Raw genomic sequence first — 13,769 nt, forward strand, 5'->3', positions numbered from 1 at the left:
TGTCTTGAGTTATTATAATCAGGCATGGATGCCCCAATTGCCGCAAGAGACAACAAGAGAGGGGCCAAAAACGTTTCATTGATCATTCTGCCAAATTTATGAAAATGTTGATAAATCTATGTGAGAACAAAATTTCTCTGTGTACATGCTGATGCCATAAGTTGTTATTGATATGCTTATATCTCGGTGATTCCTGCAATGCACCTTTGTTCTCCTAACCTGTGTTAAAATTGGAATTTTTTTGGCAGAAGAACAAGATCTTATGGATTCTTTGAGTGCTGACCAAGAATATGAGGCATTGCATGTGGAAAATGCAGCACTCGAGGATGCTGAAATAGAAGTTGTTTTGGAACAGGAGGGTTCCGAATCTACACAAGGCAAGTTTGTTTGTTTTTCCTCGCTAAAAGATAATGATAGCTTGTTGTCAACTTTTCCATTCTTTGTTTGTGTGCCCTAGACCTAGTCATGTTCTGTCCTGGTCTTAGCCTTTAACGTAAGTGCGTTTTGTGGTCTCTTCATTAGTGCTGGGATGACCTTCCTCATGATGTCATTGTTAAGCTTGATGGTGTCCATAAATTTTCAGAAATTGTGTTATTGTGAAATAGCTTGTTTTTATGTATGTGCCGACGAAGTCGCCAAAGGCATGATGTTTTTTGGCTGTTTGTCCATCCGTCTGTCCGTGATGGGTGTTCGTTACCACGATAACTTAAGAACGGCTGAAGGAAATTGCCGTATGTACTCGAGTACAAGACGATCCCATGTATAAGTCGACCCCAACTTTTTGCCGAAAAAGTCAGCTATTTTTCATATATCCCGTGTATAAGACGTATCCTGGAACCTGGACGTAGACGTAGCCTGGTGTTGGCTTAGCGGTTAGGGAGCCGGCTTGGGATCCTAGGTTCCTGGGTTTGAATCCTGGTCGATCGTTGAATTAACGCCAGGGGGGTTGACTCAGCCTGTCATCCTTCCGAGGTCGGCGAATTGAGTACCAGTTCACTGGTAATTCCGTGTTTGTCACAAGAGGTGACTAACAGGGTTGGTGGCAGGAAGGGCATCCGGCCATAAAACATTGCTTCAAAAAAGGGGACCACGGTGCCTGAAAAAGGCCAACCCCTGCTCTGTGGGGAAAAATGGCCTCTAAAGGTGGTCGTCCGTGTATAAGACGGCCCCAGTTTTTTACCTAACATATTTTCACAGGCGCATGCTTTGCATCCGAGCCAGCCAACAAGCAAGACTAGAAACATCGCTAGTGTGCGCAGGACTAGGCATTTCTCGGAATCACGAACCAGGAAGTGGTGTCCGAGTTATTTTACCGGTACTAGTCTCTGTCGCCGATCAAGACTCACTTCCTTATTGAAAATGAATCCGAATGTATTTAACCATATTTAACAGTATTCATTTATTATTACTAATATTAAATTACAATAGTTTTAATAATAAATGAAGACTGTTTTATTACAGTGTAATTAAAGTTGTCCACTCATTAAGGTAACACCAACAAACATCTTTATGCTTTTAAGCCCCCTATGGGGCGTAAAAGCATAAAGAGCCGGTTTTGCTATAAACACCCTGCCTGTCAGGTTAGAAATCATAACCCGTCAAGATGCCAAAGCGATCGAAATACACTGCTCAGTTCAAGCTGAAAGTCCTCGACTATGCGAAAAAGACAAATAACTGTGCTGCTGCACGAGAGTTCGGGGTCTCCGAAAAGATGGTTTGAGATTGGAAGAAGATTGAAACCAAACTGCAAATCATGCCTAAGAACAAACGTGCCAACCTGGGGAAGATGAGAATGGGCCTGGAGTTGTACAACAATGTAGCAGAATGGGTCCAGGAGGACCGTCGGAATGGATACATCATAACCAGAGGAGCAACACAGAATCATCCCAATCATGTTGAGTTTGTCGATCCCACAAAACATTACTCGTGCATAAGACGACCCCCGAAATTTCGGCCATAAAAATAACCTCAAAAACTCGACTTGTACACAAGTATATACGGTAAGTCAAACTCGGTACAAGTATGTATAATGATGCAAAGATGAACTGATTAGATTATTGGGTCAATAGGTCAAAGGTCAGTGGTCCTGTGAGGTAGAAATTCTGTTACCGAGCTAACTTGTGAACCAGTGATGGGATTTTGACCAAACTTTGTATAAGTACACATTTTGACGCAAAGATTAACTGATTCGATTTTGGCATCAAAGGTCAGAGGTCATGCCAGGTAAAAATGTGATACTTGAGAACAGCTGAATGGATTTAAATCAAACTTGGTACACGTATGTATAATGATGTAATAATGTGGGCGGAAGCATATCGGTCGACGTCGAAGAGTCAGTTCTAGTTATTTATATCTTTATAGAAGTAAGGCTCATGGCAGAGCAAGGTAGAACTGACAATGGGATGAACCTCAAGGAAATGAACAAACAGGAAGGCATGGAGGAAATTAGAAGCAAAATGGTTGAGTTAGGTAAGGTCAATTGGGGTAATAAAGATCCTGGTTCAGAATTAGGGATGACAAGCTATAACGATGCACTGCTGAAGTCCTGGAGGAAAGAGTACAACAGAATGACCTCTGGAAGGTGGTTCAATAGATGGGAGAAGTGAGGAACAAAAAATTTAAGGTGTGCAGTCAGCCTACATTTGGAAGTTTAACTTGGAGGGGGTTAATGGAAGAATGCATACGTCCTGCAGTTGCTGGGGAGGCAACGTTGGAGATTAATCAGTAGAAAACAGAGGGACCACCAACCCTGCTTGTGATGTCTGAGCAACAAACTTTGTGCTTCAGCCTCATCACAGGAAATTCCAATAATTATGAGAGCTATAGATGCCACAGAATCCAGTAGAGACAGATGTGATACTGGGGCACCAGCGCATGGCAGAGAGCAGGACTCCAATGTGCTTTGGAAAAAGGCCTTGTTTGACTGGTGAGTATCTCTAATTTTTCCATGGAAAGATTGGGCTCAATGGAGGATGCCCAATCTGTTGCTGGTTTTGGAGGCCAGTGTTGCTCTGTGATCGGTCCAGGAAAGCTCATGGGTATCATGGTAAGGTCTCGGGAGTTCAAGAGACTGAACCCCCTCCAGTGGATGACCAAGGAAATAGAATGGTGTGTAAGTTTAATGATCATTCCGGAGTGATAGGGTAAGATTGAAGGGCATGTTCCATTTATCAGACCAGAGTCTAATTATTTTAAGATCAGCAGAAAGAGATTCAGCTGCTGTCTACCTAACAGAGAGATGTAGTCCGACACAATGTGGTATATTCTGCAAAAAGGAAGTGGTTTCCAGAGCATTGGAGAGGGCATTAATATCGATGAGGAACAACACTGGGCATAAAATAATGCCTTGGGTAACACAGGACTCCACTGGGAGAGGGGATGTGAGGGTTCCTTTGGTGGCAGCACTGACTACATGAATTATGGAAGTCAGAAATCCAGGAATGAAGAAGGCCATTTAAGTCACAGGCAGAGAGCTTGGCAAACAAAGCAGGATGTCTTATTGTTTTGAATACCCACGATATGTCCAGGGAGGTGGACCTCGCCCCTTGTTTGAGATTGAAGGCCTCCAGCCATTGCTGAGAAAGGAGCAGAAACATGTCCAACGTTGTGACTGGGAGAGAATCCAAAATGATGGTCAGAGATCATGTTTGGAAACAGGAAATATTTGACATTGGAAGCAATGATTCCTTCCATGACAGCTGGCAATTGGAAGCAAGCTTATTGGCCTGTAGTTGGCAGTGTCAGTTTTTGCACCCTTATTGAAGATGGAGTGTTGTTTGCTGATATCCATGTAGAGGGGAGACAGCCAAATGATAAGGGCAGAATGAATAGGGCAGACAGAGGGGGATCAAGAATGGCAAAGCACAATTTGAGAACAGGGGTATTGATGCCATCTAGGCCTGTTGCCAAAGCAGGGTCAAAGCCTGACAGAACTTTCTTTCCCTTCTTGGGTGAGAAGGAACCTTCTCGGGTGAGAACTCTCTCTACCTTCTCGGTCTTTTTTCTGGTTCCTGGTGTTAGCTTGCTGAAATGTTGGTTTTTACTTCCTTCGTTGAAGCTCATCAATGCTAAGAATTCCACACCAGATCTGTCCTGTTTTTCTGTTGTCATTTAATCCATGTGTTTTTATCTGTGTTTTGAACCGATTCCCTTGTCTTATCTGTACCTTTTGGGTGTGTATCATCTAATCCGAGTTCAGATGTTTGGCCTATCCAAGGCCTCCATGAGGGAGTGTATCGCTTTGTCTCAAGACTGACACGTGTATCATAAGGTTTATTTTGTCTTGGGTGTTCTCCTTTTACGCTTCTCTACTTTTGGTGCACGAGTTATCAAGTGACCACTACATTTGTCATGTGTGTGTGTCTGTGTCTGTGTGTGTGTGTGTGTGTGTGTGTGTGTGTGTGTGTGTATGTGTCTGTCCGCACCATAACAACCCGATGATATCATCCGGTCTTGATGAAACTTGGTTGGGAGGTTGATATCATGATCTAGTTGTGTCCTGCCTAGAGTGGGCGCATTGCGCCCATTGTGGGCGGAGCTACGCCCGAAAAAGATGTCTTTTTAGGGGGTAATCGAGTTCAAGCTACATCTTCTCCAAGGGGTTTGGCGGAATCTGACAGGGGTTTCGATATTTGGTTCGGCCAATGTCATGTGTCTAGCCCCACAGAGCTCGAGTTTTCATGTAGGTATATATATTTTTTCATGTTTTTTTTTTTTAATCATTTCATTTTCCACCGAGTTTTCGGTATTGTGTAGCTAACTAACCTCATAATTGATTATACATTATTTTCTAAATCGTTTCAAGGTCAGTAACCTTCGTTTTGACATTTCCGGGCCTGGCCTGTCCGGGCCTGTTTCGGTTATAGTCTGTCCTTTGTCATTGAATACCGCTCGCTCGTGAACCATCGTCGTCTCCTGACTTGTCTATTTTACTTTCTCTTCTTTTCAAACCACTCCCGCCCCCATACCCATCCCCATCCCCCCCCCCCCCCCCAAAAATGAGGAATAAAAAAAGTTAAACACAAATAAATCACCCATGCTGCCTGTTATTTCATTCCTTCACTTATACTTGCACTTTCATTCTCAATACCTTTGACAATAACGAATTTGCTTCTTACTTAAAAAGCTTATAATGACAATTTAAAATGTTTTATTTTCCAAACCTGTCTGACACAAACCTGCACATTTTCTTCTTCCTTGTCTCTATCTTTTCCTCTTCTTCATGCAAATTATTTTCCAAATCTGTTGATTACACAAATGCTCAGTCCATCGACCGTCACACTGAACGTACAGCAAAACTTTCCTCCATGATTTTATTTACCCTTAATTTCATCCCCGTTACTGTCCTCATTTTTCAGAATTAGGGATCATGAGAATTCCAGTCTGCAGAGAATGCCAGAATGGTTGAGATGATCTTTGAGAGATCGATGAGCCTCGAGACATCTTTGAAGCAGTTCTTAAACAGTGAAAACTGTTACTCTCTTTTGACTGTTCGTGACATGCATGTTCAGATTGAGGAATGATGGGATTGAATGGATGTATAAGCATGCAGTGCATTGACGGAAGCCAAACGGAAGCCAAACAGTTCAATCTTGGTTTCATCAGACCACAGAATCTTGTTTCTCACAGTCTGAGAGTCCTTTAGGTGCTTTTTTGCAAACTCCAAGCGGTCTTTAATGTGTCCTTCACTGAGGAGAGGCTTCTGTCTGGCCACTCTGCCATAAATCCCAGATCGGTGGAGTATTGCAGTGATGGTTGTCCTTCTGGAAGTTTCTCCCATGTCCACACAGGATCTCTGGAGCTCAGCCAGATTGACCATCGGGTTCTTGGTCACCTCTCTTGCCAAGGCCCTTCTCCCCCGATTGTTCCGTTTGGCCGGGCGGCCAGCTCCAGGAAGAGGTCTGGTTGTTCCAAACTTCTTCCATTTAAGAATTATGGAGGTCACTATGCTCTTGGGAACCTTCAATGCAGCAGATTTTTTTTTGTCGGCTTCCCCAGATCTGTGCCTCGACACAATCCTGTCTCTGAGCTCTGCAGGCAGTTCATTCGACCACCATGGCTTGGTTTTTGCTCTGATATGCATTGTCAGCTGTGAGACCTTATATAGACAGGTGTGTGCCTTTCCAAATCATGTCCAATCAATTGAATTTATCACAGGTGGACTCCAATCAAGGTGTAGAAACATCTCAAAGATGATCAAGAGAAATGGGAGGCACCTGAGCTAAATTTCAAGTGTCATAGCAAAGGGTATGAATACTTATGTCAATGTGATATTTCAGTTTAAAAAAAAAAAAAAAATTTGCAAAACTTTCTAAAATCCTGTTTTCTCTTTGTCATTATGGGGTATTGAGTGTAGATTGATGAGGGAAAAAATGAATTTGAACGGTTTCAGCATAAGGCTGCAACGTAACAAAATGTGAAAAAAGTGAAGGGGTCTGAATACTTTTTGAATGCACTGTACATATTTTGAGTACTTTATTCCAAAACAATTATTTTAATGCAAGAAAAAACGGCTTTTTAACAGAGACCAAGGCTCAGGGAACATCTGATGACAGATTGGTGAGAGGCCGATACAGCAACAATGGAGCAGAGTGGAACTGGCAGACAAGTGGTGGAGAATTGAGCAAGGAATGAACAGATGAGCAATGTAATAAGTAGAGACATATGCACATGACGAGGGAAAGAGGGGATCAGCAGACTAAGAACTCTTTAGCCGAATGGAAAAGCTGACACAGGATAATGTGGAGAAATGCAGATGAGGTGAAGAGGAGAGTAAATGTGAGAAGAAGAAATAGGAATAGGGGATGTCACGAGATGGCGTTGGCTCACCATTTTAAAGAAGTGGCAGGAAGAACATGACTGTAGAGATTTACAGTAGTGATTCCACAGTCAGAGAAGGGGGGGTGGGGGGGAATAAGAAGTGGAGGTTAGCAATGTGCCTTGATGTGGGGAGGGCAAGAAGGTAATGGGGTCAGTGGTGAGGGCTTTGTCGACAGTAGTTGTCCCTTGGGGAACATACAGGAAACACACAAACATGAGTTTGGTGCAAAGTGGAAATCCAACTAATTATAATCCAGGGGATTAAGATAAGAAAGGGAGGTACAAGGATTGTGGGAGAGGGTGTTATGAACATACACAATAACACCACCTGCCTGCAGTGTAAGAAACAGACTGCTATGCAGTGGGGATTGTATGCATGAAAATAATTGAGGGTTTCTGGTACATCATTTGTCAGGAAGGTTTCACAAAGGCATGCATACGATATTGTGTAATGAAAGGACTTGGCAGGAGAAGTCAAAATGATTGGAAAGGTGACCAGGTTTGAGCATAATGAGGATATGGGGAAGGTGGGGGAGCGAGGTTAAGAGGAGGCGGTGGAGGAGCGATGCATAGCATGGTTAGAGTGCCTACTCCCAGATTGGGTGGTCAACAGTTCAAACTCAACCTCAGCGGAGTCATACCACAGACTTTAAAAATGGTACATGCTGATTTTTTACTTTATGCTCAGCATTTGAAAATATAGAGCACAGACAAACAACCATAGGTTAGCAGCCATTGCGTAGGATTGTTGGGCCTAATAGCCTCGAACTGCGTTTAATTTAATTTCTTAAGGAACGCCTATTGGGAGGTGGGCGGTGGGGGGGGTATTGGGGATCTGAGGGCAAGGTGAGCCGGTGGTAGTAGCGAGGGTAATTTGAGGTGGTGGGTGGAGCGAGGATAAGGGGAGGTGTTGAGGGATTGGGGGAGTGGAGTGAGGATAAGGTGTTACGGCCTTAAGCACACCAGGCCAAGCATTCGATCAAACCGGCTTTATTTATAGGTTATAACAATCAAAATCTATTTCTATGCATAAAGAAAGAGGAAACAAAGAAGGAAGAAGAGAGGGAAAACCAGATTAGGCCAGCACGAGAGGGAAGGAGTATGCAGCCAGGCTGCTCGTGTAAAGGACCGGGGCGACCTGAGGGAACCCCTCGGACTCCAGTCAGTCCCCAAGGGAGGACCTACAGTCCGGTGGTCCTGAATATGTCAGAAGAAGAGAGACCCAGACGATGCGGATGTGAGCGGTACTGCATTCTCCCGTATCAACTCAAGGCCAGGTTGGGCATCCGAACTGGAGGAGCTGCAGCGAGAGTTCTAATAAGCACTGCATTCAAGGCAGGCCCCGGAGTAGGCCCCAATGCATGCCCAGTGGTAGGCCCCAATGCAGGCCCAGTGGTAGGCCCCAGTGCAGGCCCAGTGGTAGGCCCCAATGCATGCCCAAGCGGTAGGCCCCAATGCAGGCACAGCGGTAGGCCCCAATGCAGGCACAGCGGTTGGCGCCAATGCAGGCACAGCGGTAGGCCCCAATACAGGCACAGCGGTAGGCCCCAATGCAGGCCCAGTGGTAGGCCCCAATGCAGGCCCAGTGGTAGGCCCCAGTGCAGGCCCAGTGGTAGGCCCCAATGCAGGCACAGCGGTAGGCCCCAATGCCAGCACAGCGGTAGGCCCCAATGCAGGCACAGCGGTAGGCCCCAATGCAGGCACAGCGGTAGGCCCCAATGCAGGCACAGCGGTAGGCCCCAATGCAGGCACAGTGGTAGGCCCCAATGCAGGCACAGCGGAAGGCCCCAATGCAGGCACAGCGGTAGGCCTTAATGCAGGCACAGCGGTAGGCCTCAATGCAGGCACAGCGTTAGGCCCCAATGCAGGCAGAGCGGTAGGCCCAAATGCAGGCACAGCGGAAGGCCCAAATGCAGGCACAGCGGAAGGCCCCAATGCAGGCACAGCGATAGGCCCCAATGCAGGCACAGCGGTAGGCCCCAATGCAGGCACAGCGGTAGGCCCCAATGCAGGCACAGCGGTAGGCCCCAATGCAGGCACAGCGGTAGGCCCCAATGCAGGCACAGCGGAAGGCCCCAATTCAGGCACAGCGGTAGGCCTTAATGCAGGCATAGCGGTAGGCCTCAATGCAGGCACAGCGGTAGGCCCCAATGCAGGCACAGCGGTAGGCCCAAATGCAGGCACAGCGGAAGGCCCAAATGCAGGCACAGCCGAAGGCCCCAATGCAGGCACAGCGGTAGGCCCCAATGCAGGCACAGCGGTAGGCCCCAATGCAGGCACAGCGGTAGGCCCCAATGCAGGCACAGCGGTAGGCCCCAATGCAGGCACAGCGGTAGGCCCCAATGCAGGCACAGCGGAAGGCCCCAATGCAGGCACAGCGGTAGGCCCAAATGCAGGCACAGCGGAAGGCCCAAATGCAGGCACAGCGGAAGGCCCAAATGCAGGCACAGCGGAAGGCCCCAATGCAGGCACAGTGGTAGGCCCCAATGCAGGCACAGCGGTAGGCCCCAATGCAGGCACAGCGGTAGGCCCCAATGCAGGCACAGCGGTAGGCCCCAATGCAGGCACAGCGTTAGGCCCCAATGCAGGCACAGCGGTAGGCCCCAATGCAGGCACAGCGGAAGGCCCCAATGCAGGCACAGTGGTAGGCCTTAATGCAGGCACAGCGGTAGGCCTCAATGCAGGCACAGCGGTAGCCCCCAATGCAGGCACAGCGGTAGCCCCCAATGCAGGCACAGTGGAAGGCCCAAATGCAGGCACAGCGGAAGGCCCAAATGCAGGCACAGCGGAAGGCCCCAATGCAGGCACAGCGGAAGGCCCCAATGCAGGCACAGCGGATGGCTTTAATGCAGGCACAGCCGTAGGCCCCAATGCAGGCACAGCCGTAGGCCCCAATGCAGGCACAGCGGAAGGCCCCAATGCAGGCCCAGTGGTAGGCCCCAATGCAGGCCCAGTGGTAGGCCCCAGTGCAGGCCCAGTGGTAGGCCCCAATGCAGGCACAGCGGTAGGCCCCAATGCCGGCACAGCGGTAGGCCCCAATGCAGGCACAGCGGTAGGCCCCAATGCAGGCACAGCGGTAGGCCCTAATGCAGGCACAGTGGTAGGCCCCAATGCAGGCACAGCGGTAGGCCCCAATGCAGGCACAGCGGTAGGCCCCAATGCAGGCACAGTGGTAGGCCCCAATGCAGGCACAGCGGAAGGCCCCAATGCAGGCACAGCGGTAGGCCTTAATGCAGGCACAGCGGTAGGCCTCAATGCAGGCACAGCGGTAGGCCCAAATGCAGGCACAGCGGAAGGCCCAAATGCAGGCACAGCGGAAGGCCCCAATGCAGGCACAGCGGTAGGCCCCAATGCAGGCACAGCGGTAGGCCCCAATGCAGGCACAGCGGTAGGCCCCAATGCAGGCACAGCGGAAGGCCCCAATGCAGGCACAGCGGTAGGCCTTAATGCAGGCATAGCGGTAGGCCTCAATGCAGGCACAGCGGTAGGCCCCAATGCAGGCACAGCGGTAGGCCCAAATGCAGGCACAGCGGAAGGCCCAAATGCAGGCACAGCGGAAGGCCCCAATGCAGGCACAGCGGTAGGCCCCAATGCAGGCACAGCGGTAGGCCCCAATGCAGGCACAGCGGTAGGCCCCAATGCAGGCACAGCGGAAGGCCCCAATGCAGGCACAGCGGTAGGCCTTAATGCAGGCATAGCGGTAGGCCTCAATGCAGGCACAGCGGTAGGCCCCAATGCAGGCACAGCGGTAGGCCCAAATGCAGGCACAGCGGAAGGCCCAAATGCAGGCACAGCGGAAGGCCCCAATGCAGGCACAGCGGTAGGCCCCAATGCAGGCACAGCGGTAGGCCCCAATGCAGGCACAGCGGTAGGCCCCAATGCAGGCACAGCGGTAGGCCCCAATGCAGGCACAGCGGTAGGCCCCATTGCAGGCACAGCGGTAGGCCCAAATGCAGGCACAGCGTTAGGCCCCAATGCAGGCACAGCGTTAGGCCCCAATGCAGGCACAGCGGTAGGCCCCAATGCAGGCACAGCCGTAGGCCCCAATGCAGGCAGAGCCGTAGGCCCCAATGCAGGCAGAGCCGTAGGCCCCAATGCAGGCAGAGCCGTAGGCCCCAATGCAGGCAGAGCCGTAGGCCCCAATGCAGGCACAGCCTTAGGCCATTTAAGTTACAGATCTGGATTAAACGGTGGTGGTTTATGTATTCTATTAGCCAATTGATTAATTTTAAAATTATTTTATGATTATTATTTATTTATTTTAATTATTAATCATTTATTTATTTGCTTTCTCATCTGGGCAATATCTCAGGTGCCTTTTGAGCTAGGAAGCTGATATTTGGACAAGACAGTGACCAAGTGATGTGGCTATAAAGGATATTTTTGATTTATTGATTAATCAATTAATCGATTAATTATTTCTTGATTAATCATTTAATTGTTTAACTTTTTGATTAATGGCTCATTTAATGAATTTTCAAAAAGTTACAGCTTTGGATGAAGCACTGGAGGTTTAGGTATGCTATTAGCCAATTGATTAAGAAAATATTTTATGATCATTATTTATTGATTTTAATTATGCAATTAATCAATTAGTGTACACCACTCCCAATACAGTCTCTTTAAGCTGCACGGCGGTATCGCCGGGCCCCTGAGGCACCCCGGCAATGCCGAGCTGGAAGATATTTATTTATTTGGCATGGGGGCGGTGTACTTTGAATGTATCTGTACTTGTTTCTCTCATATTTTGTTTAAATTACGAGTAGTACGAAACTTCACTGGAATTCTAAGGGTGCAATTGTACTGTGATCAATTTTAAACATTTCATCTCAACTAATTTAAAGCATTTTGCCTGTCACAACCAAGGAAGACGTCTCCTCCGAGTCCCACCCTGGTCCCATCCACTCAAACTTTCCCAGCCCAGCAAGTAGATTTCACACACATCATGCACTGTCTTCTAATTTATCTGTCCTACTGTTTGCATTTCTTCTGTGATCCAAAGACATTTAGCAATACATTTAGCACTTTTAAAGCATTTTGACCTGTCGGTGTCACCAAGGCATCTCTTTTCCCACACGCACCCCGGTCTTCTAAAAATTTCTTGGCAAGTCGGGCCCTGTTAGGCCTAATATCTCTGTCCTATACTGTTTGCAGTTCTTCTGTGATCCATAATGGACATTTAAAAATAAATTTAGCAGTTTTAAAGCATTTTGCCCGTCACAACCAAGACGTCTCTTCCCACACATTCTGGTCTTTAAACATTTCTCAGCAAGTAGGGCCCTGTTAATATCTCTGTCCTACTGTTTGCAGTTCTTCTGTGATCCATAATAGACATTTAAAAATAAATTTAGCACTTTAAAGCATTCTGTCACAACCAAGGCATCTCTTCCCACACCCCAGTCTTCTAAAAATTTCTCAGCCAGTATTTTGGATATGGTGTAGCCAGTATGGATTATGGATAGCGAGTATATGGTCCCAGATCAGCCTGGGAAAGTATTTTGGCATTTTCACCCCACTGCAGCATGACCAGAGACCAAATTTTTGAGAGGACACCAAAGTAGTAATACCATTAGAAAACAAAATACCAAAGTTACCACTCGTAATGAGCTTTGCACCTGCCATCCATGATTATTTCAAAACCAGGAATACACAAAGATGCATGAGCCCCACAGTCAGGCACATCAGTGTCCAATTCAACGGATTGGATGTGCTGCGACTATGTTGCACTGAACTTTCTGAAACAGTTTAGTCTGGCACACAAAAACGTCTCTTTTATTGAATGGATTGATCGAAAGACTCAAGTCTCAAGAGACAGTGGTCAGTGCCAGTGGCTATGCTGAACGGCCATGCTGAACAGCTGAGCTGAAGCATGCACAACCGGACCTATATACTAAGTACGTACCTGCTAGTCGGACCTCCGTACCTGGTCCAGTCGACAAGAAGTCTGGACTATATAGCCGACAGTAGGTAAGTCCTACATTCTATCCCAATCTATCCATTCAATAAAATTAATTTGAATTTTAATTCTAAGCCCAAGATCAATCAACCTAGCCTAGCTAGGCCTAGGCCTACAGATGTTTGTGAGGGCTGCGTATTCGATCGACTGACCATTGTCGATGAAGCTCTCACTCTACGCAATGCGTATTCATATTGGTCAACCCAATATGCAAATTATGTTCAAATTTCAAGTCAATCGAATGAAAATTGACGATTTTATGTGATGTCCTTTGACATTTTGACCAATTGACCTCAAACCAATAGGCTTCTTGCTTCTGTCTACCTCTACCAGGTGGTGAAGTTTTGTGAAGATGGGAGTAAAAATGTGACCTTCAGGCGATTGACAGATTTACAGACAGACAGAGCAACTGATATACTGTCGGACCTTGATATTCGTGGTCCCAACTTTTGCGAACCCCGCATATTTGTAGTTGATGACATGCAACCTGCTTCTGCATCCATGGCCCTGTGATTCGCGTTTTCTAGGTTTTCCGCAGGCGCGACAACAAAAAAAATCTTCTAGCAGCCTGCATGACACTGCCAAAAGCATCTTCCACGGCGTCATGCATAAAACCACTTCCAGCCATGCATAAACCATTTTCCACCAGCCGCACAACAGTTCTAAAAGCATCTTCCACACATCAAGCAAAAAACACTTCCAGCTAGGGCTTAAGCCATTTACCATCAGCTGTGCACATTACAGTTCTAAAAGCATCTTCCATGGGTCACTCACTCATAAAGCAGCTGTACGTATGCATACATCATTCCCCACTACGTGACTCGACCTTCGCGACTCGACCTTCGCGGTTTTTCTGATCTGCTTCTTCAACATTTGTGGCCCTATGCTTCGCGTATTCGTGGTTTTTCACAGGATTTTTGATATTCCCTTATGAATCACGAACTGCCGGGAACCTATCCCCATTTTCCCATTGAAACAATGCCCCCACATTCAT

General features: G+C 47.4%; 1 protein-coding gene across 1 annotated transcript in view; it reads left to right on the forward strand.

The window, feature by feature from the left end:
• Positions 1-13,769, forward strand: part of LOC137425427 (uncharacterized) — a 60,246-nt gene that overhangs the window by 12,395 nt on the left and 34,082 nt on the right. Inside the window, exon 5 of the mRNA XM_078773710.1 lies at positions 249-377. Within this exon, the coding sequence (XP_078629836.1) occupies positions 249-377 (129 nt within the window). The remainder of the gene's footprint in view (positions 1-248; positions 378-13,769) is intronic.

The sequence above is a fragment of the Myxine glutinosa genome, chromosome 1 (assembly GCF_964187855.1).
Source record: "Myxine glutinosa chromosome 1, kmMyxGlut1.1, whole genome shotgun sequence".
Taxonomy (NCBI): domain Eukaryota; kingdom Metazoa; phylum Chordata; class Myxini; order Myxiniformes; family Myxinidae; genus Myxine; species Myxine glutinosa.